The 24,844-nt window shown below is 42.0% G+C and overlaps 1 protein-coding gene across 4 annotated transcripts in view; it reads left to right on the forward strand.

The window, feature by feature from the left end:
• EPB41L3 (erythrocyte membrane protein band 4.1-like 3) overlaps positions 1-24,844 on the forward strand; it is a 214,367-nt gene that overhangs the window by 138,835 nt on the left and 50,688 nt on the right. For all 4 annotated transcript variants that reach the window (XM_010859102.1, XM_010859099.1, XM_010859101.1 and 1 more), the window contains 3 exons: positions 15,739-15,843; positions 17,325-17,367; positions 23,919-23,994. In XM_010859102.1, the coding sequence (XP_010857404.1) occupies positions 15,739-15,843; positions 17,325-17,367; positions 23,919-23,994 (224 nt within the window). The remainder of the gene's footprint in view (positions 1-15,738; positions 15,844-17,324; positions 17,368-23,918; positions 23,995-24,844) is intronic.

A 24,844-nucleotide genomic window follows, 5' to 3' on the forward strand; every position in this document is an offset into this window, starting at 1 on the left:
ACCCAAATTCTAAAGATAATTTGTTTCAAAAATACATTTTATTTTAAGTTAGGGTTTCTATGATGTGTACTCAGCCATGTTCTTAAGGTATTTTACAGACATACATGTAGGCTGCCCACGTGGCTCAGTGGTAAAGAATCTGCCTGCCAATGCAGGAGACTCGGATTCAATTCCTGGGTTGGAAAGATCCCCTGGAGAAAGAAATGGCAGCACACTCCAGTATTCTTGCCTGGAGAATCCCATGGAAAGAGGCGCCTGGTGGGCTACAGTCTGTGGGGTCACAAGGAGTTGGACACAATGGAGCACACACGCATATAGAGATATACATGGAATATAATGAGAAGAAAATAAATAAGCAGAAAGCAGCACCAAGAGAAAATGAGAGGAAGAAGGTGGGAAGAGATGAATCCATAAAACCCGTGTTTTGAACGCTCGCCTCACAGCGTCCATATAATAAAAACACCCCTGTTGTTCACTGGAAGCCCACTTCTACTAACATTACTCAAATCAGCAAACCAGCAGGAATTTGCCACCCTGACAAGTGCGATGCAGGAGCTGTAAAAAACGTTCTCTGGGACTTGGTCCTGGAGGAAGGGATGCTTGAGGAGCAATCTGAAGGATGAGGGAGGGTGTTGGGGGGACCCAGAGTGTGAAGGTAGCTTGCAGACTTTGTTTGGCAGAAGGAATCCAGGGGGAGTGGGGAGGAACTGGAGGAAGGTTGTGTGATGGAGCAGGAGGTCAGGGGCTCCTCCCCGCTGTCACGGGCTCTGACTGCATCCTCACGCTGGCTGGCTGTGCTGCTGGAACTGAATCCGATAGCCGGCTTCTGGTCTTCCCACGTGGGTTTATTCTCACAAAGATTTTTGGGGGATATAAAAGCAGAAGTGAAAATACATTTGATAACATCTTGGGGTGACCTCCTTGGAATTTCACTCACGTCCCCTCCAAACCTCTCAGACCCCAGGCATCCTACTGCCCCAGAGTCCTTATTAAGCCAGGAGGGAGCCAGCAGGACTGGCTCCAAGGATCACCCTTCAAAGAAGGGGGAGCAGGGTCACCCGAGTCCTGAAGAACTTCCCAAAGTCTCTCAGCCCCGAAACTCCCAGTTTAACCCCGAACGCTAGTAAGGTCCAGGAAAGATGGCTGCTTTCAGGCAAGCACAGGAAAATAAGCAGAATCATCTGAACAAAACTGTAATATTTGACTTTTTGCTTGAATAGAACTGTTTTAATTTTCCTGTCAGTGAAAGAATGTTACAGCTCTTTGTTTAGGGCAAAAGCCTGTACCTACTTTAAAAGCCATTCGTTTTCTGGATTCAGTTAGCCTTGTCATTTCAGTTTTTCTGTGATTGTTATTTTGTGACCATTTGCTAATGCAATTCATGCTTTAAAAATAAATATAACCACAGAATGCCAAGAAATCACCATCTGAGGTTCAGGTGTCAGCAGAGTGACATTCTCCGAGGTTCAGTGAGCTCTTAGGATGGCTGCAGGGTGAGGGGGGACCTCGTGTATCCTAAGGCAGCGGGGCGCGTCTCGTTCTAGAACAGTCCTGGCCTGTGCAGAGCTGAGCAGGCTCCACCCGCCTCTGCCCCCAGGAGCAGGAGCTGACAGGCCAAGGGATTAACGCTGGCTTTTCACGATTGCCAGCTCAGGAGCATTAAGCCAGGATGTCCCTGATCCAGAGCGGATGGTCCAAAAACCGTCCTGACCTTGGGCATATAGACCTGGCAGTACCCAGGGAGTCTACATAGGCTACTGCCTGTGTCCAGCAGAACTGGAGAACATATGTATGTAGGATCAACATGTTTGATGATTGCAAAGACTTCTCCCTTCATCTACTGCATTTAAATGCTAATCTGAAAGATGATATGCTTTCAGTGAAGGCCAGACTGATCCTAAGTATAGTTGAAAGTGTGATCAAAGGTACGTCTAGTCAAGGCTATGGTTTTTCCTGTGGTCATGTATGGATGTGAGAGTTGGACTGTGAAGAAGGCTGAGCACCGAAGAATTGATGCTTTTGAACTGTGGTGTTGGAGAAGACTCTTGAGAGTCCCTTGGACTGCAAGGGGATCCAACCAGTCCATTCTGAAGATCAGCCCTGGGATTTCTTTGGAAGGACTGATGCTAAAGCTGAAACTCCAGTACTTTGGCCACCTCATGCGAAGAGTTGACTCATTGGAAAAGACTCTGATGCTGGGAGGGATTGGGGGCAAGAGGAGAAGGGGACGACAGAGGATGAGATGGCTGGATGGCATCACTGACTCGATGGACATGAGTCTGAGTGAACTCCGGGAGTTGGTGATGGACAGGGAGGCCTGGCATGCTATGATTCATGGGGTCACAAAGAGTCAGACACGACTGAGCGACTGAACTGATCACCTATCCTGTTTTTTTTGCCAGACATTTCTATTTTCATTATAGGTTTTTCATAGGTTACACAATTATTTTAATTTAAACCCACAATTTTACTGGTGAAAGGATATAATTACATTTTTGAATTATGAGAGTGTGTGCATGCATGCTAAGTCACTTCAGTCATGTCTGGCTCTTTGCAACCCCCTGGACTATAGCCTGCTAGGCTCCTCTGTCTATGGAATTGTCCAAACAAGAATACTGGAATAGGTTGCTGTGCCCTCCTCCAGGGAATCTTCCCAATCCAGGGATCGAACTCTCATCTCTTACGTCTCCTACATTGACAAGTGGTCCTTTACCGCTAGCGCCATCTGGGAAGCCCCAAATTATGAGAGTAGTTTATGTAATAACCCTGAAATCTTCCTCTGTGTGCTTGCTCACAGTCTTGTCCTGTTAATAGGAGGAGACAGTTGGTGAAAAGGACACTGGTTCACTTAAGACCTATTTATTTAAAGCACTGACTGTTTTTATTCAGGTTTATTCATCGTTGCCTTAGCAGTGATTCCCAGCCATTTTGGCACCCGGGACCAGTTTCCTGGAAGATAATGATTCCACGGACTGGAGGGGTGGGGATGGTTCCAGCATATTCGAGCACATTACGTTTATTGTGTACTTTATTTCTATTGTTGTTACATCATCTCCACCTCAGATCATCAGGCTGTAGATCCTGGAAGTTGGGAACCCCTGCTGTATAGGTTTGAAAAGTGACCATTCTACAAATTTATACTTGTTAAATGTATAATATGAAAAGTTATATTTTCACTGTCAGCATCTGCGTCGCCTCCAGGTCTTTACTTGACCAAATGAGTTGTAAATCACAATTGGGGATTTTGTTGGATTTTTCTTATTTTTGGAGAATTGTCTTGGAAAGTGGTCATATATGGATGTGAGTTGGACCATAAAGAAGGCTGAGCACTGAAGAATTGATGTTTTTGAATTGTGGTGTTGGAGAAGACTCATGAGTCCCTTGGACAGCAAGGAGATCAAAGCTGTCAGTCCTAAAGAAATCAACCCTGAATATTCATTGGAAGGACTGATGCTAAAACAGAAGCCTCAATATTTTGGCCACCTGATGCAAAGAGCCAACTCCATTGCAGAAGATGCTGATGCTTGGAAAGACTGAGGACAGGAGGAGATGGGGTGACAGAGAATGAGATGGTTGGATGGCATCACTGACTCAATGGACGTAAATTTGAGCAAACTCAGGGAGATGGTGAAGGGAAGTCTGGAGATGGTGACAGGGAAGTCTGGCATGCTGCAGTCCATGGGGTCGCAGAGTCAGACATGACTTAGTGACTGAACAACAATGACAGCTCCCAGGAAATGTTTCTCAAAGTCCCCTGTTGTTCTGAATTAGGGCCTGTGGTTCTTTTTTGTGATTCAGGTTTAAAAGTCTGTGTCTCTCCCTCATCCCTCTTCCCCAGGCTTCCTTCTCTGCATTCACTTGGCACTCATTGGCTTAGTGACTTGAATCCCTAGCAGATTAACAGCAGGAAATGTTGTCTGACAGTTCGCTGCCAACATCTCATACGTGTGATGTGAAACTCTTTGTACAAAAGCAAGCCCAGTGTTTTTGCTGGCCAAGAAGAAGCGTGCTTCACCGGAAAGCTATTATCGGCCACGGTACTCGGCTCTGAGCACAGAAGTCTGATTTCAAACAGAATGAAATGGCTACAACAAATGAAGGCAGAAACAGATTGTGGCTGAAAGAAAAAGACGTCTTCCTAAAAGCAGTGGAGGAGCTTCACGTGCACGAAGGGGTTCTTGTATAGGTGCTGAACGTGTTTTTGCAGAGAATTTCAAACCTCGGTGGGCTCTCGGCATGTGAACTCTCCCTTCTTGCTCTGGCTGTGCTGCAGGCTGTATCTGTGATAATTCGTAACTCTCATGTTTGGCCTAGGATGTACCTAAGTGTGCCAGTACACCCAGTGCGTGTGAAAAACCACTTTGTGTTTGTATTTGCACAGGGTAATGGAATGTTCCCTTGGTTTACTGATAATGATACTCTTTTCAGCCATTTCCCACTTTGACCTGTAGAGTGAGATTTGTTTTTCATGAGACATAGGGGGTGATTTAACTGCAGATGAAAAGGCTTCAGTCTCTCTCCCAAATTTCAAGATTAGAAACCCTGAATTTGCAAAAAAAAAAAACAAAAAAAAAAAACAAGAAAAACAACAATAGAAAAGGACCCTGAATAAATTGGATTCCTTATGATAAGGGCCAACTGATAATCACCAGCATTGATTGGTAATGGCTTCCCCTAGGCTAGGCAATCTGTATGCTTTCCTGTGTTTCTTGTTTTTTTAAGAAATTTTATTTCTGTTTTATGGAAGAGGACGGAAGGTCTGCATTCAGTGCTGCTGTGAAGGTTCCTTGGTCATCAGGGGGGTTTATGTTTGGGGTTTTTTGCAGGGGCAAGGGGCTCGAGGTACATAGGATCTTAGTTCCCCCAACCAGGGATGAAACCCACACGCCCTGCAGTGGAAGTGCAGTCTTAACCACCGCCAGGCCGCCAGGGAAGTCCTTTCCTGTGTATTAATTAATGCAACAGTCTTATGAGTAAGGAAAAATATTATTACCATTTTTTAAGGAAGGCAGTGAAGTTCAGAAAGCTTCAGTGACTGTCTCACCTCACAGCCAGCTAGTTGTAGAGTCAGGGTCCAGCGCTGGGGCTGTCTGATGAGCCTCGTTTAGAATAGAATGATAGGGAAACAAACTTGAATTGGAAAAGAATAATATCTTTAAAACTGCATCCTAAAGATATTTAAATAATGCTAGATGAATTCCAATCTCTAGACAGTTGAGACATTAGACAACTGTCTAATCTCTAGACAATTGGAAATAAATTACTGTTTTGTTTAAAAACCAAGCAACACCAGGATGTGGTTCTGAGTTCCTGTTTTCACAGGCCTCTCCGTATCGGCACTGCCAACTGAGCCGAGTTTAAGAAAATGGCAGAATAACTATTAATGGACTTATTAATATTTAAAAGAACTGTCATGGTTTTCTGAAAAGCCAATTGCCTGTGAATTTAAAGAACATGCTAGTGAGACACATAACGTCTAGGCAGAAAAAATTCATCTCTGCCTCTCACATCAGCCCTCCTTGCATTCGCTGTCTGGATCACACTTGGGATTTGGGCTTCCCTGGTGGCTCAGCTGCTAAAGAATCCAGCTGTAATGCGGGAGACCTGGATTCTATCCCTGGGTTGGGAAGATCCCTTAGAGAAGGGAACGGCTTCTAGTATTCTGCCCACTCTAGTATTCTGGCCTGGAGAATCCCGTGGACTATATAGTCCATAGGGTCGCAAAGAGTTGGACACGACTGACGGACTTTCACTTCACTTCACACAGGCTGAAGTTTCCATTAAGTCCTGCCCTTCGGGGCGTGGATTCTGGCAGTAGTGATGGGGATAATGGACTTCCTGCTGTGCTTATTAAACTTGGCATTGAAAGTACACTTGAGACAGAAAGCCCCAAATGGAAGTGGATGCACACAGGGCAGCTGGGGCCACGTAGCGCTTCTCAGACCTTCCCGGCCTCAGATCTCTCTCGGGGACTTCAGGCTGTTGTCACAGACCAGACACCGTCGTCATCTTTTATTCATGAGTTGACCACGGACTCTTGCTATTTTCTAAATGTAGATTTAAAAAAAACAACAACAACACTTAAATTTCAGGGCAGACAGTATTAGAACATTTTTCAAACAGAAAAGGGAAAACTGAGGAAGAAATGACTTACACGGAGTCCAGGTGTCCGATTTAGGCTCAGGCTCCAGCCAGGTCAGTTTGTGGAGCTCTTCAGATGCTCCTAAACACCAGGCAAATGGTGATGCTGTCTTTTAGAAATTAAGAGAATTCCACTTGACCTTTAAAAGTGAGGAGAATGGAGAGGCATTCAATGAGGAAATATGCAGTTACAGAAGGAAGCATGAAAAAAGAGATGGCATTTTGCAACAAGACTAATCCAAGGTAATGTGAGGAGAAATTCCTCCTTCAGATTCATGCCAGGAGCACTTATTAGACACATATGTTGAATGTTTTTGGTGTTTAGGACATTCTGTTGGGGACATTAAAAAGGGTGTCCAGTTTCATGTCCTTGGGGGACAGAAATGCAAGTTCACAAAGTGCATCAATCTATGGGAAGGTATAATTTGCAGGAGAAAATCAGCAATCTGTTTGAGGAAGATACATGGTGGAGAGATGGAAGTGCTTACAGGGCTGGTGCACCCTCAAATTTCAAAGCAGCTGAAATAAAGGTACAGAAGTGTCAATTTCTCTGTAAGTTCTCAACATCGTATATATTTCCTTGTATTAACACATGTGGTTTAGCCTAAGCTATGACAGACCTAGAGAGCATATTAAAAAGCAGAGATCACTTTGCTGAAAAGGTCCATCTAGTCAAAGCTATAATTTTTCCTAGTCATGTACGGATGCGAGATCTAGACCATAGAGAAGCCTAAGCGCCAAAGAATTGACTCTTTCAAACTGTGGTGCTGGAGAAGACTCTTGAGAGTCCCTTGAACAGGAAGGAGATCAAACCAGTCAATCCTAAAGGAAATCAACCCTGAATATTCATTGGAAGGACTGATGCTGAAGCTAAAACTCCAATACTTTGGCCACCTGATGCTAAGGGCTGATTCATTGGAAAAGACCCCGATGCTGGGAAAGATTGAGGGCAGAAGGAAAAGACGGGCAGCAGAGGATGAGATAGTTGGATGGCATCACCAACTCAATGGACATGAATTTGAGCAAACTCAGGGAAATAATGAAGGAGAGGGGAGGCTAGTATGCTGCAGTGGACACAACAACTGAACAATGAAATGTAACAAGGCTTTTTTTAAAGCAACAGTTTATAGAAATGGACACATCGATCCTGAGGAGCCTCAAGGATGTACCCGCAACCTTGGTGCTGATGGCTTTGCTTCCCCACCTCCCGCCCCCTGTCCCCCTTTTAAGAAGTAGGGACCACTGATTAGCTACACTTCTCAGGCAGGACGACAGTCTCTGCTTCATTTTCTCCATAATTGTGCAGCTCCAGAAAATAAGAACTGCAGCCCATCTTCTCAGGCGAGGACATTATACTTGACTTTACAAATTTCTCTAATTTCAGCGTTTAGCCTTTCTTAGCGACTGATTCATAGCTTTGTGAGACTGAAAGAAAAGACAATTTATATTGAAGTTTTGTGCTGAGATTTTGTACAATTTGGGCTTATGTTTGGGAGCACAGATCAAGCCATAGTTTCCAGGGCCTTTTAGGAGGGCGTGTGCCCAGGTGTGGGCTTCCCAGGTGGCGCTAGTGGTAAAGAATCCACCTGCCAACTCAGGAGACATAGGTTCAATCTCCAGGTGGAGGAAGGCATCATGACCCACTCCAGGGGTTGTATTCTTGCCTGGAGATTCCTGTGGACAGAGGAGCCTGGCAGGCTACAGTCCACAGCGTCACACAGAGGCGGAGGCGACTGAAGCGACGCAGCACGCACACACGTGCAACCAAGAGCAGCTCCTCCCTCCATCCCACCCCAGGCTCAGAGCCCTGTGTGTGTGTGTTCCTTCTGGTCTCTTCCCTAACGTGCTGGGCAAGATGTGAATGCTTCTGCTCAATCACAAAAGAGGAAATCAAGATATTTCTTATCCCACCTGGGTCATTTTTTAGTATGGTATCAGGTTCTTCCGGAGAAGGCAATGGCACCCCACTCCAGTACTCTTGCCTGGAAAATCCCATGGGCAGAGGAGCCTGGTAGGCTGCAGTCCATGGGGTCGCTAAGAGTCAGACACGACTGAGCAACTTCACTTTCACTTTTCACTTTCATCCATTGGAGAAGGAAATGGCAACCCACTCCAATGTTCTTGCCTGGAGAATCCCAGGGACGGGGGAGCCTGGTGGGCTTCCATCTATGGGGTCGCACAGAGTTGGACACGACTGAAGTGACTTAGCAGCAGCAGCAGGTTCTTCAGTTAAAGTCTGTATGTTTTGGCTCTCCCAAGGGAAAATGCCACCACTTAAAATTCAACAAACATTTTAATTTTGTGTACCTTGTTCATAGTTTTCAATGCAAGTTCATTGTTTGGTTTGTTTACTGGTTGGTTTTATAGTTTGGTGATTTATCATTGCTCGTTTGTATCATTTTATTTCAACATTTGACTGGTTTTTCATTTCTTGAGAACTTAACGTTTTTTAAGAAAATTTGTTGGAAAGGATATCTTAAGATTTTAAGACTGTGTCTGTATGTAAATAAAGTTTATTATCATGTAGCTATCAGTGTTGGTCTAAGAGGCCTGAAAGAAACTGTTATGAAAAAGTTACATATTTCATCAAAAAAAGAAGCATTGCTTTGGAGTCCTCCTATTTAAGAGTTTTTAAATTGTAAACTTAATTTAAGTGTACCTTTCAACCATACCTGCAAACAAGATCTTGATAACCTGCAAAGACCATGCTCCCACCTTAAGAAATTCTGATTTCTTTTTCCTGACATGGGTTCCTGGATATTGGTGTCTTTTTCACTGTTCCCAGGGTCCAAGGTTGAAAACCCTAGGTTAAATTATTGCTTCTGCAACATTGGTTATGATATGCTGGCAAGAAAAATTTTATGTAAATTTCCATCACATTACCTTTTTAATCTCTTGATGATATTTGACCAAAATGAGGTTCCATAAAAAGTGTAGGAGGGACTCTCCTGGAAGTCCAGTGGTTAAGACTCCATGCTTCCAATGCAGGGGCATGGGTGTAATCCTTGGTAGGAAAACTGAGATCCCACTTGCCATACAGCATGGCAAAAAAAAAAAAAGTATAACTGGCTTGATAGCATGAAGAATGTCTTTATAGTCAGTCAGAGTAAAAGGTGATGCACAGATAGATGGCTGCAATGTAAAGTGGAATGTGGAAAGTGCCCTCTTGGTACCAGAAGTGCTCAAATGTCCAGAGACGAGAGACATCACATTTGGCTGGGAGGACAGGAAGTGCTATAAAGAAGTGGCACTAGAGAAGCGTCGTGAAGGATGAGAGTTGACAGCAAAAGGCCAGGCAGAGCATTTAGGGACATTTAGAGCTTCACTAAGGGTAACACCCATAATGGACTGAAACACATCAAGCCTGATTTACCTCCGTGAGTTCATAGTGACAACGTAAGACAAAAATTCTAACTGGTGACTTTTAGATGATGCTAGGGAGCCAACTTGTCTTGAAATTGAACAGAGGAGAAGGTGTGAGTGTTGATCTTGGCTTCATCATATTATGTCACTGGATACATAATTTTGACAAAGAGACTCTCTTCATAGACATGCTCCAGCTGATCCTTAGGGGAGCAATGATGAGGATTAGAATATTCCCATCTTGCCATCTCAATTCGATGGGTCTAGGGCAACAATCTTTAGTGACTGTGCTTCCGAGATGGCTTAGTGGTGAAGAACCTACCTGCCAATGCAGGAAACATGGGTTCAATCCCTGGGTCAGGAAGATCCTCTGGAGAAGGAAATAGCAACCCACTCCAATATTCTTGCCTGGGAAATCCTATGGACAGAGGAGCCTGGCGGGCTACAGTCCTTGGGGTCACAAAGGAGTTGGACATGACTTAGCAACTAACAACAACAAAATATTACAAAAAAGGCAGGAGTCACTGTATGCCTCCTGATGAAATTACATAGCATCTGTTATAGAAAATAGTCAAATAAGAATTCTGGTCAAGCTTCTAGACTTTACTGTCAGTTTACAGAAAATACAAAAGACAGAGGAACGTGTTAAATTACACCATGAAGATGCGAGCAGCAAGTCTAGACTGAGGGAACTCTGCAGGCAAATGACCTGATTTCCAAAACAAGTTAATTTCAACAGGAAAACCAGGATAAATGGAAAGCTTGCAGTTTCAGAGAGACTATGGAGATATGACAGCCTATTGCAATGTATCGGAGAAGGCAATGGCGCCCCACTCCAGTACTCTTGCCTGGAAAATCCCATGGACGGAGGAGCCTGGTAGGCTGCAGTGCATGGGGTCGCTACAAGTCAGACAGGACTGAGCGACTTCACTTTCACTTTTCACTTTCATGCATTGGAGAAGGCAATGGCAACCCACTCCAATGTTCTTGCCTGGAGAATCCCAGGGACGGGAGCCTGGTGGGCTGCCGTCTATGGGGTCGCACAGAGTTGGACACGACTGAATCGACTCAGCAGCAGCAGCATTGCAATGTATGGGCTTATCAAAGAAAATGAAAAGAAAAGCTTTGAAACAATTGGAGAAATTAAAGCACTGACTACACATTTGGTGATAGTATGGACTGATTGCTAATTTTGTTTAAATGTGATGAAGGCATTGCAATTATACTTTTTGAAAGAGCAGAGTTAAATGCTAAGATAAATAGAGACAAAATTATTTGCTTAGATGCTTCCAAATAACTGTCGGGTAGGATGAGGGGAGCAAAACTCAGATGAACCAAGGTTGTGATCTTCAAAAGGCATTTGTTAAAACTGGGCGATAAGTATACAGGGTTTCATGATACTGTTGTCTGTACTTTTGGAACTGTTTGAAATTCCCCAATCCTGAAACATTTTGAAGTTAATTTTTAAAACTTGTTCCTCTAAGCAGACAAATGAAAGTGAAAATAAACATTTTAATATAAACTTCCCAAGTGATGTTGATGGATAAGCTATGCCTTGAGAACCAGTGTTTTACAGACATAAAAATCCTGGAGTAGCTTTGACTTCGGGAAGTTTCATTAATGTTGCAGAAAGACTTGTTTCATCTCCTGTGTTTGAGTGGTGGTGATAGCTGTATCCTCATCTTCTCTATTAGAAATCCAGTTTTAAGAGGAAAAAAAGAGTCAAGAGAGGGCAGTCCATCGTTGGTTTGTTGTTGTTTAGTCACTAAGTCGTGTTCAACTCTTTTGCAACCCCATGGCATGTAGCCCACCAGGCTCCTCTGTCCATGGGCTTTCTCAAGCAAGAGTGCTGGAGTGAGTTGCCATTTCCTTCTCCAGGGGATCTTCCCAACCCAGGGACTGAACCCATGTCTCCTGCGTTGGCAGGGAGATTCTTTACCCACTGGGCCATCTGGGAAGCCCATTGGTTTGTAACTGCAAAGCAAACTCAGGATTTCATGATGTTCCTGTGTTAATAGTGAAGGGTTACATGAACTGCGAATGCATTTGAGTCAGTGACATGACTTATCAACTCTCAGGAAACAGCAAATGAGATTAAAAAGTGTTTGTCTCCAGTTAAGTAAATTATCCATTGATTTTAGAATAACTCTGTCCAAAAAAACGTTTTTGAATCTACTGAATTCTTGACTCATTATGGCAATATATAAACACACCCCATGAAAATTAGGTGCCTAGATTTGATCACTTCATGAACATCCTTTCTCTGGGAAACAAATATTTAACATAAATTCTCTAGAAATTCCGGGTGACTGTTGAGCTTTAGTCATATTTTAGATACTATTACCCAAAGATGCACATGATGTCAAACATGTAGAAATAATTGACTTGAAAAACTCGAATAATATGCTAGAAAAAAATCATCTGTGTAAAAACTATCAGTTTGGGGGAGGTGAGAGTGATTACAGAGGGGAACTTGTGTGGGGCTGGAAAATAGTCCTGTTTTGTGTCCTGTCTCGACTCCAGCCATCACCAGGGTCTTTCCCTTTACGTGTGCAGATGCCATGTCTAGGCTCTGGGGCAGTGAGCTGTGATCATAGTGATGTTGGCCATGAGCACAGGGGCCCTATATCCTCGAGTCCGTGATCCCTGGCTCCTTATGGAGTCTTCCATTCTCAATCAAGGATGAGCAGGAGAAGGCCCACATAACGTGAGAGGCCTTTGTGGTGTCATCCAACTGGCTGGCGGCTATGGTGAGATTTAGTAGATAGGAATTTCATTGTTTACATATAACCATCTGTAGTGAAAGTGAAAGTCACTCAGTTGCGTCCAGCTCTTTGCGACCCCATGGGCTCTGCAGTCCATAGAATTCTCCAGGCCAGAATACTGGAGTGGATAGCCTTTCCCTTCTCCAGGGGATCTTTCCAACCCAGGGATGAAACCCAGGTGTCCCGCATTGCAGGCGGATTCTTTACCAGCTAAGCCACAAGGGAAGCCCAACCATCTATAGTAGGAGAGATCAAACCAGTCAATCCTAAAAGAAATCAACCCTGAATATTCACTGAAAGGAACTGATGCTGAAGCTCCAAGGCTTTGGCCACCTGATGTGAAGAGTCGATTCATTGGAAAAGACCCTGATGCTGGGAAAGATTGAAAGCAGGAGAAGGGGATGACAGAGGACAAGATGGATGGACGGCCTCACCAACTCAATGCACGTGAGTTTGAGCAAACTCTGGGAGATGGTAAAGGACAGGGAAGCCTGGCGTGCTGCAGTCCATGGGGTTGCAGAGAGTTAGACTTGACTTAGCAACTGAACAACAACGACAACATTATAGTAGATTCTAAACAAACCGTCTTGGTTCTTAGAGCCAAAACAGACAGAAACAAATCCCCCCAAACCCCTCAGGGTTAAGAATGGACCACTATGTTATTGTCTTACAAACTGTTTGTTAGTGAAAGAAAAAGAAAGTAATTTTGCCCTGAACTGGTTATTTCTATGTGGAAAAAAAAAAAGAAAGGCCAAACTAATATGAATATAGAAATTTGTGGAAAAGGAAGCCTGAAAAGAATTTTGTGTGTGATTATATTTAATTTAATGAATGAATTTTAATATTGTATTAAAGGTGTAAAATAGTGGAAAACTAAAAAGTATATATATGTGTGTGTGTATATAAATATATAGTATTCAAATATGTTTAAGAAAAGTAGTCTATTCAAGAGAAAGCTGTGGGTCATTGTTGTTCAGTCGCTAAGTCATGTGACCCCCATCTTTTCACCCCATGAATTACAGCACACCAGTCTTCCTTGTCCTTCACTATCTCCTGGAGTTTGATCAAATTCATGTCCACTGAGTCGGTGATGCCATTGAGCTATCTCATCCTCTATCAACCCCTTCCCTTCTTGCCCTCAATCTTTCCCAGCATCAGGGTCATTTCCAATGAATGAGCTGTTTGCATCAGGTGGCCAAAGTATTGGAGCTTCAGCTTCTGTCCTTCCAGTGAATATTCAGGGTTGATTTCCTTTAGGACTAACTGGTTTGATCTCCTTGCTGTCCAAGGGATTCTCAAGAGTCTATTCCAGCAGCACAGTTTGAAAGCATCAATTCTTCGGTGCTCAGCCTTCTTTTTGGTCCAACTCTCACATAGGTCATTAATAGAAATCAAATGGTGAGGAGCCAGAAAAGTAAGAACCAGCTAGCACAGTGGTCTCTGCCTGAGCTAGCCTTTCCACCTGTTAAACAAAAGGAAGAAGACAGATAATTAAAACGATGTCCAAGGCTGCCTGCAGCATGATGAGAATAATTCCTCCATTGAGGGCCTGGCTGAGGTCCGCTGGGTCAAAGAAAGTAGAAGTTTCTGTAGAGTAAGGTTTATTTATTTATCTGTGTTTGTTTTTGCTCATTGAGAAAGTACTTGGCCAGACACTGCTGTTTATTTGTATGTGTATGTGTTGTGTATATTATGTTCTGCTTAAAGCAGTTAGGCAATAAACATAATTGATATCTTAAAAACAGCAGGGTATTTTTTAAAATTGTTTATTTATTTTGGCTACACTAGATCTTAGTTTTGACATATGGGATCTAGTTCCCTGACCAAGGATTGAACCCAGGTCCTCTGCAGTTGGGAGTGGGGGTTCTTGGCCACTGGATCATCAGGAAAGTCCCAGAGCAGGATATTTTAATGTTGTGTGTGTGGTGAGTTGCTTCTGTCCTGTCTGACTCTTTGCAACCCTGTGGACTGTAGCCCATCAGGCTCCTCTGTCCATGGGTTCTCCTGGCAAGAATACTGGAGTGGGTTGCCATGCCCTCTCCAGAGGAATCTTCCCGACCCAGGGATCAAACCCGCATCTCTTATGTCCCCTGCACTGGCAGGCTGGTTCTTTACCACTAGCAGAATTTTAGTACTAAGGATGTTTATCAGCCCCACAAGGAGCTGTGTTTGTTCTCCTGCAACAAAACGGCAAACTGAGTCCTACATTACATATTCTGCCACTTGTCACTTAGGCTGATAACAGCTGATGTTTGTGGGATGCTTGATGTGTGTAATCATTGGACCAAGTTTGAATGTTTTTGTTCTGGGAGATAGTGAAGGACAGGGAAGCCTGGCATGCTGTAGTCCATGGGGTCACAAAGAGTCAGACATGACTGAGTGAGTGAACAACAACGCTGCAAATAAATAGATGGCATCATACCCATTTTACAGAGGGAGAGAGGTCTGCACAGATGTAGGGGACATAAGGAAGATTCAGAATTAGGTTTATCTGTTAAAGCCACCAACATAGGCAGCAGCAAGACTGCCTCTCTCATCTAAGTCCTCTGCACCTCTGTGTTCTTTTCTCTTAAACTGGAGATCTTACCAATGGAAGCATCAGAAGAACCAGTTTGTTTTTTGTGTGTGTGAAAACTTTATAATTTATTAAGAATTTTTCAGAAGCAATATTCCATTATTTACAAATATAAGATTTAAACTAGCAGGCAGCATTTTGTTGTCATACCATTTACTCATATCCGTTGAGTGTTAAGCAGTTTTGCTATCATGTAATTTATTTTCATACATTATTAAACTTTATTCAAATACAACATTGATTATTTAGCTAGCTATAAACCAGGCTTCACTTTTCTATCCTAAATTTATCTTTTCTCCTAAATAGTCATGCTTGAGGGGGCTGAGTAATTTCCAATATATTTGCAGTTGCACAGTAATACATACCACCTTACAGATCTTCTGAATACTTTCTTTTTTGGCATGCCCATTGTTTATCAATTTTCTTATTTTTCTCTTACTGTATTAAATCTTAAAGACAAATATGCTTAATGTACAAGATGTGAAATGTTGCTACTATGCAAACAAAAAGTAGTTTAGCTTAATTGCTGACGGTTAATCCATCTCAGACTCCAAGGCCAAGTTGAAAGAGCTTTAAAGTCTCACATGAAAACATGATAGATGCTGTGTATCACCATAAATTAAGCTAATGGATTTTTTTCCCCCAGATGATTGCCTTTTTTCCAGACAAGAGTACTGGAGTGGGTTGCCATTTACTACTCCACGTGATCTTCCCAACCCAGGAATCGAATCCTCATCTCTTACATCTCCTGCAATGGCACCCCACTGAACTGATCACACCCACTCATCATTTACTGAACAGTTACAACAAGCAACATTTTAAAGTGTACCCGTTTTAATGGTGGCAATTGAAGAACTTTTTTGGTAACTTGTTTTTCTGTTTTGTTCTTCACAGAAACGCTCCAGAGGCCAAGTGCTGTTTGATAAAGTCTGTGAACATCTGAATTTGCTAGAGAAAGACTATTTTGGGCTTACATATCGAGATGCTGAAAACCAGAAGGTGAGTGGTTCAAAGCTATAGAGAATCTTCTGGCTTCAGCTGCCCTTCACTGCAAGAAAGTGAACTGACACTGAATCGGTAGATCGTCTTCTCCACCCACCCCTCGCACCCCTACACCTCACATGTACTGTCTGAGGCCCTAAATGCTGTTTATCACCTTATTTCTTCATGAGGGAAATTATCGACAACTTCTTCAATCTTGAGTCTTTTGGAAACAGTTAAGTCAGTGTTTCTGCTCTTCATGCTTGAGTTCTTTATGCTTCCAGAAAAGCATTTTATATAGTGCTTTGGGGAGGGTATGATAATACGTCAGTGGATTTGAGCCACTGAGAATCAAATACATTGATACACGGGAAACATGTCCACTGGATGCCATCTTACTGTTAATTCATCTCATTATGCTTTCATATTCTGGCTGCGTCACAATATGAGAGGGGTCTTGTCTTAGGTATCCAGTCTGCCTCTGTAGACTCTCACAGCTGATGCAGGCTCATTAGGCCTTTTCCTCACTTATCCTCTCAACCACCTGAGAAATGAGGAAGAACAAATTGTCTCCTTAATACTGGAAACTGAGCCACCACAATCGTGTTCATAAATGTTACTTGTTTGGTTGTCATTCTGTGAATCGTACTTAATCTTGGCTGGATTCACTGGGTGATGTCTTCACTTCATCATGAAATGCCTGAGTGTTCTGATGAAGAAAATCATAAAGTCTCAAACAAGTGTTTGTTAGGAATGCATTTAAGAAGGTGCTTTAAAATCTATAATCACAGAAGTCACTCCATGGGAAACTGAACAGCTAGGACATCAGTGGAGTCACATTACACGTAGCCAACTCTATGTGTTCTCAGGTTCTGCATCTGCAGATTCAACCAACAGAAGATCAAAAATATTTTTTTAGAAAATTCCAGAATGTTCCAAAAACAGAATTTTAATTTGCTGGTGTACCAGCAGCTCTTTCTATCGCATTTCCATTGTATTAGGTGTTAGAAATAATCTAGAGATGACTTCAAGTATGTGAGGGGATTGTATAGGTTGTATACAGATACTGTGCTATTTCATATCAGGGACTTGAGCATCCCCAGATTTCAGTGTCATCTGGGGTCCTGTGACCAATCCTCTGCAGTGACTGGGGGGTGGCTGTATCTTCATTTTTTTCTCCTAATTTGTTTGAACACAGAATCCACCATCTTTTCTACTCTGTTTCTATGCTAGCTTGAATCTCTGAAGGCACTTGTAAAAGAATTTTGTCCAGCCTAAATCCTGCACATATACACATCTTCTCAAGAGACAAGAGCCTGGGCCCTCTCGGGACGAGTGAAGGCAGCTGGACATATTAGGGGCAGGACCCAGCTGGAGGCCCTTCCGACAGCCATTCCCTGCTCCCTCCCAAATGCACTTAGCCCGTGTCTCTACCCACTCAACACGAAATCGTTTCTGTTCTTCTCTGATTCATATTCAGACTCTCACTTCTTTTTCAGAACTGGTTGGATCCTGCTAAGGAAATTAAAAAACAGATTCGAAGTAAGTTCTTTTGGATTATTTTGTATAGAAATGGGAGGGAGATTTTCAAACCGTGGGCTTATCTGAATTAGTACCTCATACCCACGTGGCTGGTGTGGATACAGTATTTTGAAAGACAGATTAAGATCTCAAGTTTTATTTTTGGCAGATTTGTCTGGTTCAGATACCCATCACACTTTATGAATTATGACAACTTGGGAATAAAATGACATGACTTTTGACCTAGTCCCTTGCCTGTACACAGATGTGAGATGTGATTTAATCAAGTGGTGCCCCCATTGACAATCATTTTAAAGTTCCAAATTTAATTATTAATGTTATATTATGCCTAACCAAAGTATGAAAGGCAAGCAGTCAAGCTAGAAGTAACAGTCATTTAATAACAAGTCAGACTGAATTTTATTATCTGATGATAGCTTCTTTCCTTAGCCCCTAAAGGCAAATTAAGAAATGCACATTTCACATTTCCTAATGGACAAAACAACTACAGGAGCAACACAGAAAGTTTAAAACAGGTAACTAATAAGAATTAGACAGGGTGCTAAATCTTAGTAGTAATTAACTGCTAATTAAAATGAGACATTTTTTCACCTATTCAGTGAAAATGGCACTGTAGCATAGGCAGTTGAGAGTGAGGATTTTTTTTTAATTTTTAACCCTTTTCTATAGCTGTTGCTTTTTGCTATGGATAAATGGTAAAAGATATACTTTATAGTTTCAAATAACTAGTTAATTTTTTCAAGCAGTTCATTTTTTATCAATAAAACCTAGTTTAATTTTCCAGAGCAAAGATTTTAAAATTTTAATAATTCCCTGCACTGGCAATTTTGTACTCAATTGGGAGAAATATAACCCTTTAAGAAGACACTTTTTGTCAATATTTATTAGAATTTAAAAGGTACTTATTCTTTGACCCCTAATTTTACTTGTAGAAGTGTTATCAGTGTGTGTGTTAGACAGGAGTATGTACATATGTGTACGTGTAGGAAAGTTCATTGTAATACCATTGGCATAGCAGAAAACTGTTTCAACTTAAATATCCATGTATAAGGAAATGATTAAATCGATCATGAAATAGCCATACCTTGAAATACTAGGTAGCTATTAAATAGAATGAGATAGAGTATAGTTTTAGCTCTCATTAGTGAGACCTGAAAGAAATAAATCATATTTGTTTAAACAGAATTATGCATAGGGACTTCCCTGGCAGTCCAGTAGCTAAGACTCCACGCTTCCGCTGCAGGGGGTGAGGGTTCAGAACTAAGACTCCAGCGTGCGGTGCGGTACGGTGCAGCAAGACAGAGTTATGCATGTATATAGGTATGTGGATATTTGGGAAGAGCATGAATGTTATTAATAGTAAATACCCCCCAGAAATGTCCCTGCGGGGTAAGGGGTTGAGAACAACTAATTTTTTATTTAACCCTTTTCTGTGGCTATTGCTTTTTACTATGGATAAATGATAACAGGTAGATATACTTTATAATTTCAAATAACTAGTTAATTTTTTCAAGCAGTTCATTTTTTTTGTCCATGAAATCTAGTTTAATTTTCCAGAGCAACTGATTCTATTTGGAGACAAAATTTAAGACGAGTTTATTAATAAGAACATCATTTCCATTGAAGTTTTCAACAGTTTACTATTAAAAGAGAAACATCTTTCTAGTGCCTTTGAATGTGCTAGGTGCAAATAAAAAGTAATTAGTAGTAAGCAGTTTGAAATGGTTTAATGCTAGGTAATATCTCAAAATAGTGAATTTTTCCTCAGATAGTAGAGAGCCTGATGAATTATTTGTACAGTGAAAACATCTTTACCATATTTTTGAGAGGAATTTGGTGTCATCACTAACAAGAAACTTGATAATGAAGTAGTTTGATAGAAATAAATTGGGATTGAAACCAGGGAAAGCTACAGGTGTGATAAGTAGATAAAAACACACCTTTATCCAGAGAGGTCCAGTAAAAACTTAAGATGATGAATTTGTTCTGAGAACTTTTTTATGGAGTTATTAAAAGCAGATGTGCTGAAATATGTCTTAGCATTTTGTGTGCTTTATTTAAGTTCCTTATAGTGACCTAATTAATAAAATACTCTTTCGTACTTGGGTGATTTATAGTCACAAAGCACTTTGAAAATCTATTAAATGTTCAAGGATAAATCATAGTACTGTTGCAGGAAAGGCTGTATGTATTAACAGGTAGTTTTTTTTGCTGTTAATGGAATTCTTTTTTTCTCTGTCTCTCTCTCTTTATTTCCCATTTATCCTTTGTCCTACCTTTCTTTCTAAGAGACAAGCTAAAGGGACAATCAGACATGAGATTTAAAGCAAATTTTCCTCATGTAGATTAGACAGTGTTTGTGACAGAAACATAAAACCAAGAGATAATCGTGCAGACAAAGGAGGCACAGAAAATTGGGATTTTTTTGGAAATGGAATTTGGTGTTTTTATCTATATTTCTCATTGTTTCCTGGGTACTAAATACCTTCTTTCCACCAAAGTTACATTCTGTTAGTATCAAGGCAGAAAAGTATTATCAGGCCTCATGTAATTATTGTACAATCACCTTCTCTTCTAAACACACATAATAAAAGGATATTTCCATTATTTTTATGTTGTAGCCCCACAGTAGTTCTCTAGCATGAGATTTTCAAGACAATGGCAATCTAGCTGATAGAGATTTTAAATCACAAATTTATGAGAAATAGAAAATTCTGAGCCTGTAGAGTTCGTGCTTATAAAAAAATTCTTATTCCAGTCATCTTTTATGCCTAACAGATCTAAAATTTCTGAATCTACTATTTTAGGATATAGTGTATTTATAATATAGTGATTTTATGATATAGAATATATGATAGTCATTTATGCTATAAACATAGTATATTTAGACATTTTAAGATTTGGCAGGCATAGAAGACTAAAGTTAGAATTTTTGCATAATAATGAATTCTCTTTAGTTTCACAGTTTTCTAATTATCATAAATTTGTAATTTAAAAGCCTATATCAGTGTTATAGAATGTCATTTTTATGCATTGAGACTCCTCCAATTGTGAAGTCTCTAACCAGAGTCATCTGAGCAGATTCAGGATCACAGGCCTATTTATGGCATAACCATAGCTTCTCAGTGATTTGTTCCTACCAAACTCTCTATGGGGATATATATTTCAGTTTAAATCTGCCTTGCATATTAATTTCAAATTTTATGCCTCATTTCACTGGATTTTTTCCCCCTTGATTATGGTATAGATTATATTTTCTTTAAGCTTTCCCACTTTTCAAAATAATGTCCTATGAGACCTCATTGTCATTTGAGTTATAATCTTCAGTTCAGTTCAGTTGCTCAGTTGTGTCTCAGACTCTTTGAGAACCCACGGACTGCAGCATGCCAGGCTTCCCTGTCCATCACCAACTCCCAGAGCTTGCTCAGACTCATGTCCATCGAGTCAGGGATGCCATCCAACCATCTCATCCTCTGTCGCCCCCTTCTCCTCCTGCCTTCAATCTTTCCCAGCATCAGGGTCTTTTCCAATGAGTCAGTTCTTCACATCAGGTGGCCAGAGTATTGGAGCTTCAGCTTCAGCATCAGTCCTTCCAATGAATTCCTTAGGATTAGTGATTTTCAAAGTGTGGTCCCCAAGACCAACTGTATGAGAACCATAAGGGCGTTTATTGAAATCATAGGTTCCTTGGCTGTGTTTCAAATCTCCAGAATAAAAACCTCTGAGAGTGGAACTTGTTGTTCTTCAGTCACTAAGTTGTGTCTGACTCTTTGGGACCCCATGGACTGCAACATGCCAGGCTCCTCTGTCCTTTACCATCTCCCGAAGTTTGCCCAAATTCATGTCCATTGAGTCAGTGATGCTATCTAACCGTCTCTTCCTCTGCCGCCCCCTTCTCCTGCTGCCCTCAATCTTTCCCAGCGTCTGGGTCTTTTCCAGTGAGTCAGCTCTTTGCATAAGGTGGCCAGAGTATTGGAACTTCAATTTCAGCATCAGTCCTTCTAGTGAATATTCAGGGTTGATTTCCTTTAGGATGGGCTGGTTTGATCTCCTTGTGGAGATCAGAGCTATGGAGTAGAGTAGAGTGGAGCCTAGGGATTGACATTTTTACCAAGCCCCTCAGATGCTTTTCAGGCCCACAGTCCTTTGAAACTCACTTTCCTGTAATGAGGATTTTTGCATTGAAATATCTTTCTTCTATTTTTATTACCTCTTAGTTTCCAACTTAGAGTGTTTACCCTGAATTTATTATGAGTTTGTTTAATTACATTGCTAAACGATTCATTGGATTCACTTTAAAGTGGATGAAAATTATAAAAGAGCAATAAATCCATTTCCCATAACTAATCCATTAGCTTTCATTCCAGTTGCTTGGGGGTGAGCCAGCTCCCATTGTAAACTTCACTGTTGGCAAGTGTTCTGTTTTAGCAGGAAGTGAACAGGGATCAATAGGAGAGTAAAATCAAACCAGATTATTTTTAGAATAACAGGAGGACTTTTTCAAGAACAGGGGGAAGAATAATCACTAAGAATATATTTGATTGACAGATATGTTATGACTTGTAACTCTTAGAGCTGGTGTTTTGGGAATATTTTCTGGGTGGTTTAGAAATGACATGAAACACCCAGTAATACCTGGTCCCATGCTAAGTCCTTTGTAAGTCAACTTAAGAGGGATCCCTGCCAGGTGGAAACCTAAATGTAATATGAGTAATAATGTCAAGAACAAACCAGAATTAATAAATGGACCATGCCGTTGATGACAGAAACACAGGTAACCTATGCAGCCTGAGCATGTGCTACTCAAGCAAGAGAATAATGCAAAGGCTAAAGCTGGCGTGTACTTATCATGCTGGCACTTTTCTTGTGAATATTTGGGAAGAACTCTGGGAGAGAATGGAGCTTCCAGGAGTCATGGAATGAGGAGGCGAGATGGGGTGTGTTAGAAGTCTAGGAAAGAGCTTCCCTGGTGGCTCAGTGGTAAAGAATCTGCCTGCCAATGCAGGGGTCATGCCTTCAATCCCTGGCCCGGGAAGATCCCACGTGCTGAGGAACAACTAAGCCCCTGCACCACCCCTGCTGAGCCGGTGCACCCCAACTGGAGAGTAGCTCCAGCTCGACACAACTGGAGAAGGCCCACATGCAGCAGCAAAGACCCAGAGCAGTCATAAAGAAAGAAAGAAAGCCTAGGAAAGTGTTTGAAGCATAAGGGTGGGACTGCAAGGACAGGAATCACAGAGCGAGAGGAAGAGTGTGGCTCAGAGGAAAGGCCTCCAGCACCAGAGCTGGGAGACCCGGAGGCTCTTCTCTGCAGCCGTTAAGAAGCAGCAGGCCCTCGCACTGTGCTTACTGGGTGCAGAGAACAAATGAGAACAGTTCCCAGCCAGGAGCACCCAGGCCTCAGTAATGTGCCACGTTAAAAGGTCAAATGGAAAGAGCAAGAGGAAAACATGTGACAGGGTGACCACAGAGAGAGTAAATGTAGGGGAAAAAAAATGTGTTTTTTTCCACATTTAAAGTAATAAACCTGGTTAGGTGTGAAAGTGTTAAGTCACCCAGTTGTGTCCGACTCTCTAAGACCCCGTGGACTGTGACCCGCCAGGCTCCTCTGTCCATGGAATTCTCCAGGCAAGAATCCTGGAGTCGGCAGCCATGCCTTTCTCCAGGGGATCTTCCTGACCCAGGGATCAAACCTGGGTCTCCCTCATTGCAGGTGGATTCTTTACCTTCTGAGCCAAAGAGCATGAATCAAAGGCAGAGCTCAGGGAAGCTCATGATGTCTCACATATGTGTGTAGACTGGCCCAAGAGCAGGTACCCGTGAGCTGATGTCTGGTTGACCTGCTTCCCCACTGGAGAGGCCAGAAGAGATGCTAGAGGAAGAGGAATGGCAGCATGCAGTGAGGACCCATCCTGATCAGGGGATGATGAGGAGGGGTGGGTTTGGGGATGCACAGAAAATACCCGCAGTGTCTCTTTAATCAGAAATTTCCCCGAGTAAGAAGAGAGCTTTCCGAATGACCCATAGAGCAGATCATCCCTTAATATGACAGCAGACTTTTCCTGTAAAATAAAAATATTTTGAATAGTCCCTTGACATGTATTATTAGAGGATCTGACCTGTAGAAACGAAACAGACAAGACAAGGGAAACGGGGTTATCTCTGCAGTGTTGGTATGTGAGCTCCCCAGAACTTCAGAGGATGGATCCGGCCAGCTCCAGTCTTGTCCAATTGAGGCCTTTCCATACCGTTTACTATTTTTCCCTCTTCCCAAAGCTTACCTTCGTCCCTGAGAAAGGGAGCAAATTTAGTCAATTTCCTTGCTTGTTAGAAGCTCCAGTAAAGGATTTAATGGGGGAGATAAGAGATTGAGTGTAGTTGCCGCGTTACCTGCGGATTTCACTGAACAGAAAAGTCACCATTTTCCAGGGATGATTCAGAGTTGTCAGCAAGTTAGTGCCTAGAGTTAAGACAGCTCTAGCTATCAGTTAGTATAATAAGTACAAAGGATTGTCTGCAATTTTGTTATAAATTTTTTCTCCTCTCCATAGGTGGTGCTTGGCACTTTTCGTTTAATGTGAAATTTTACCCACCAGACCCTGCCCAGCTCTCTGAGGATATCACCAGGTATTTGAAAGTTGGCTGTGAAAAAGGCAGTCATGTTGGGGGCTGTGCTTCTCTTAAATTCTGGGGAAGGGAGCAGGCTTACACCTGGTGAGCTTCTTAGTCGACTGCGCCCAAAGGGCGAACAGAAGACAGCTGAATGGGAGCAAACATCTGATAAGAAGATTTGCCGAATGGTATCTGTTCACAGTTGAATCTTTGGTGTTAAGCTGATACTTCCTACTGCCTGACCCCGGTGGGAAAACACGGAATTGAGATGCTGTCATCCTCCCACTGCAGTCAAATTGGATGGGATTCAGCCTGAAATAATATGGCAACTCCTGGTGCTCCTGCTTTAAAACTTGGAAATGTGTCTTCAGATGCGTATGCCTTTGTATATAACCAGTCTGATACGTTGGTGGCTGTTTTGTGTATTTGTGTGTGTGTACACACAGGCATGCACACACACACAAATATACATAAACACATGCACATTTAAGAGTTTACCTTCCATGCCTTCTATATACGAGGAAAATGATTCATTTGTTTTGGGGAAAGAACGTTAAGAAAGGAATATCAGTCTGGCCCGGTGGCTGAGCTTTGAGTGTAAGGAAGAATCTCTTTATGAAGTGATCCTGGGTTTGCTGCATGTCTTTTTAGGCCTCTTCAAGTGCTTTCTGCTTTGGAATCCCAGGTCTTCTACTGTGTTTTGTAGTAAATTTATAAGCAGTCAGAGTGATACTGTACAGTGTAGCTGTACATCCTTCTTGGCAAGCTTTTCAGGAAAGAGAAATTACTCAAAAGTTTCAGTCACTTGCTATGATGAAAAATAATTCCAGTAGACATGTCAGAGAAGAGGAAAAACTAGTTCCAG

The sequence above is a fragment of the Bison bison genome, unplaced genomic scaffold (genome assembly GCF_000754665.1).
Source record: "Bison bison bison isolate TAMUID 2011002044 unplaced genomic scaffold, Bison_UMD1.0 scf7180017864453, whole genome shotgun sequence".
NCBI classification, from domain to species: domain Eukaryota; kingdom Metazoa; phylum Chordata; class Mammalia; order Artiodactyla; family Bovidae; genus Bison; species Bison bison.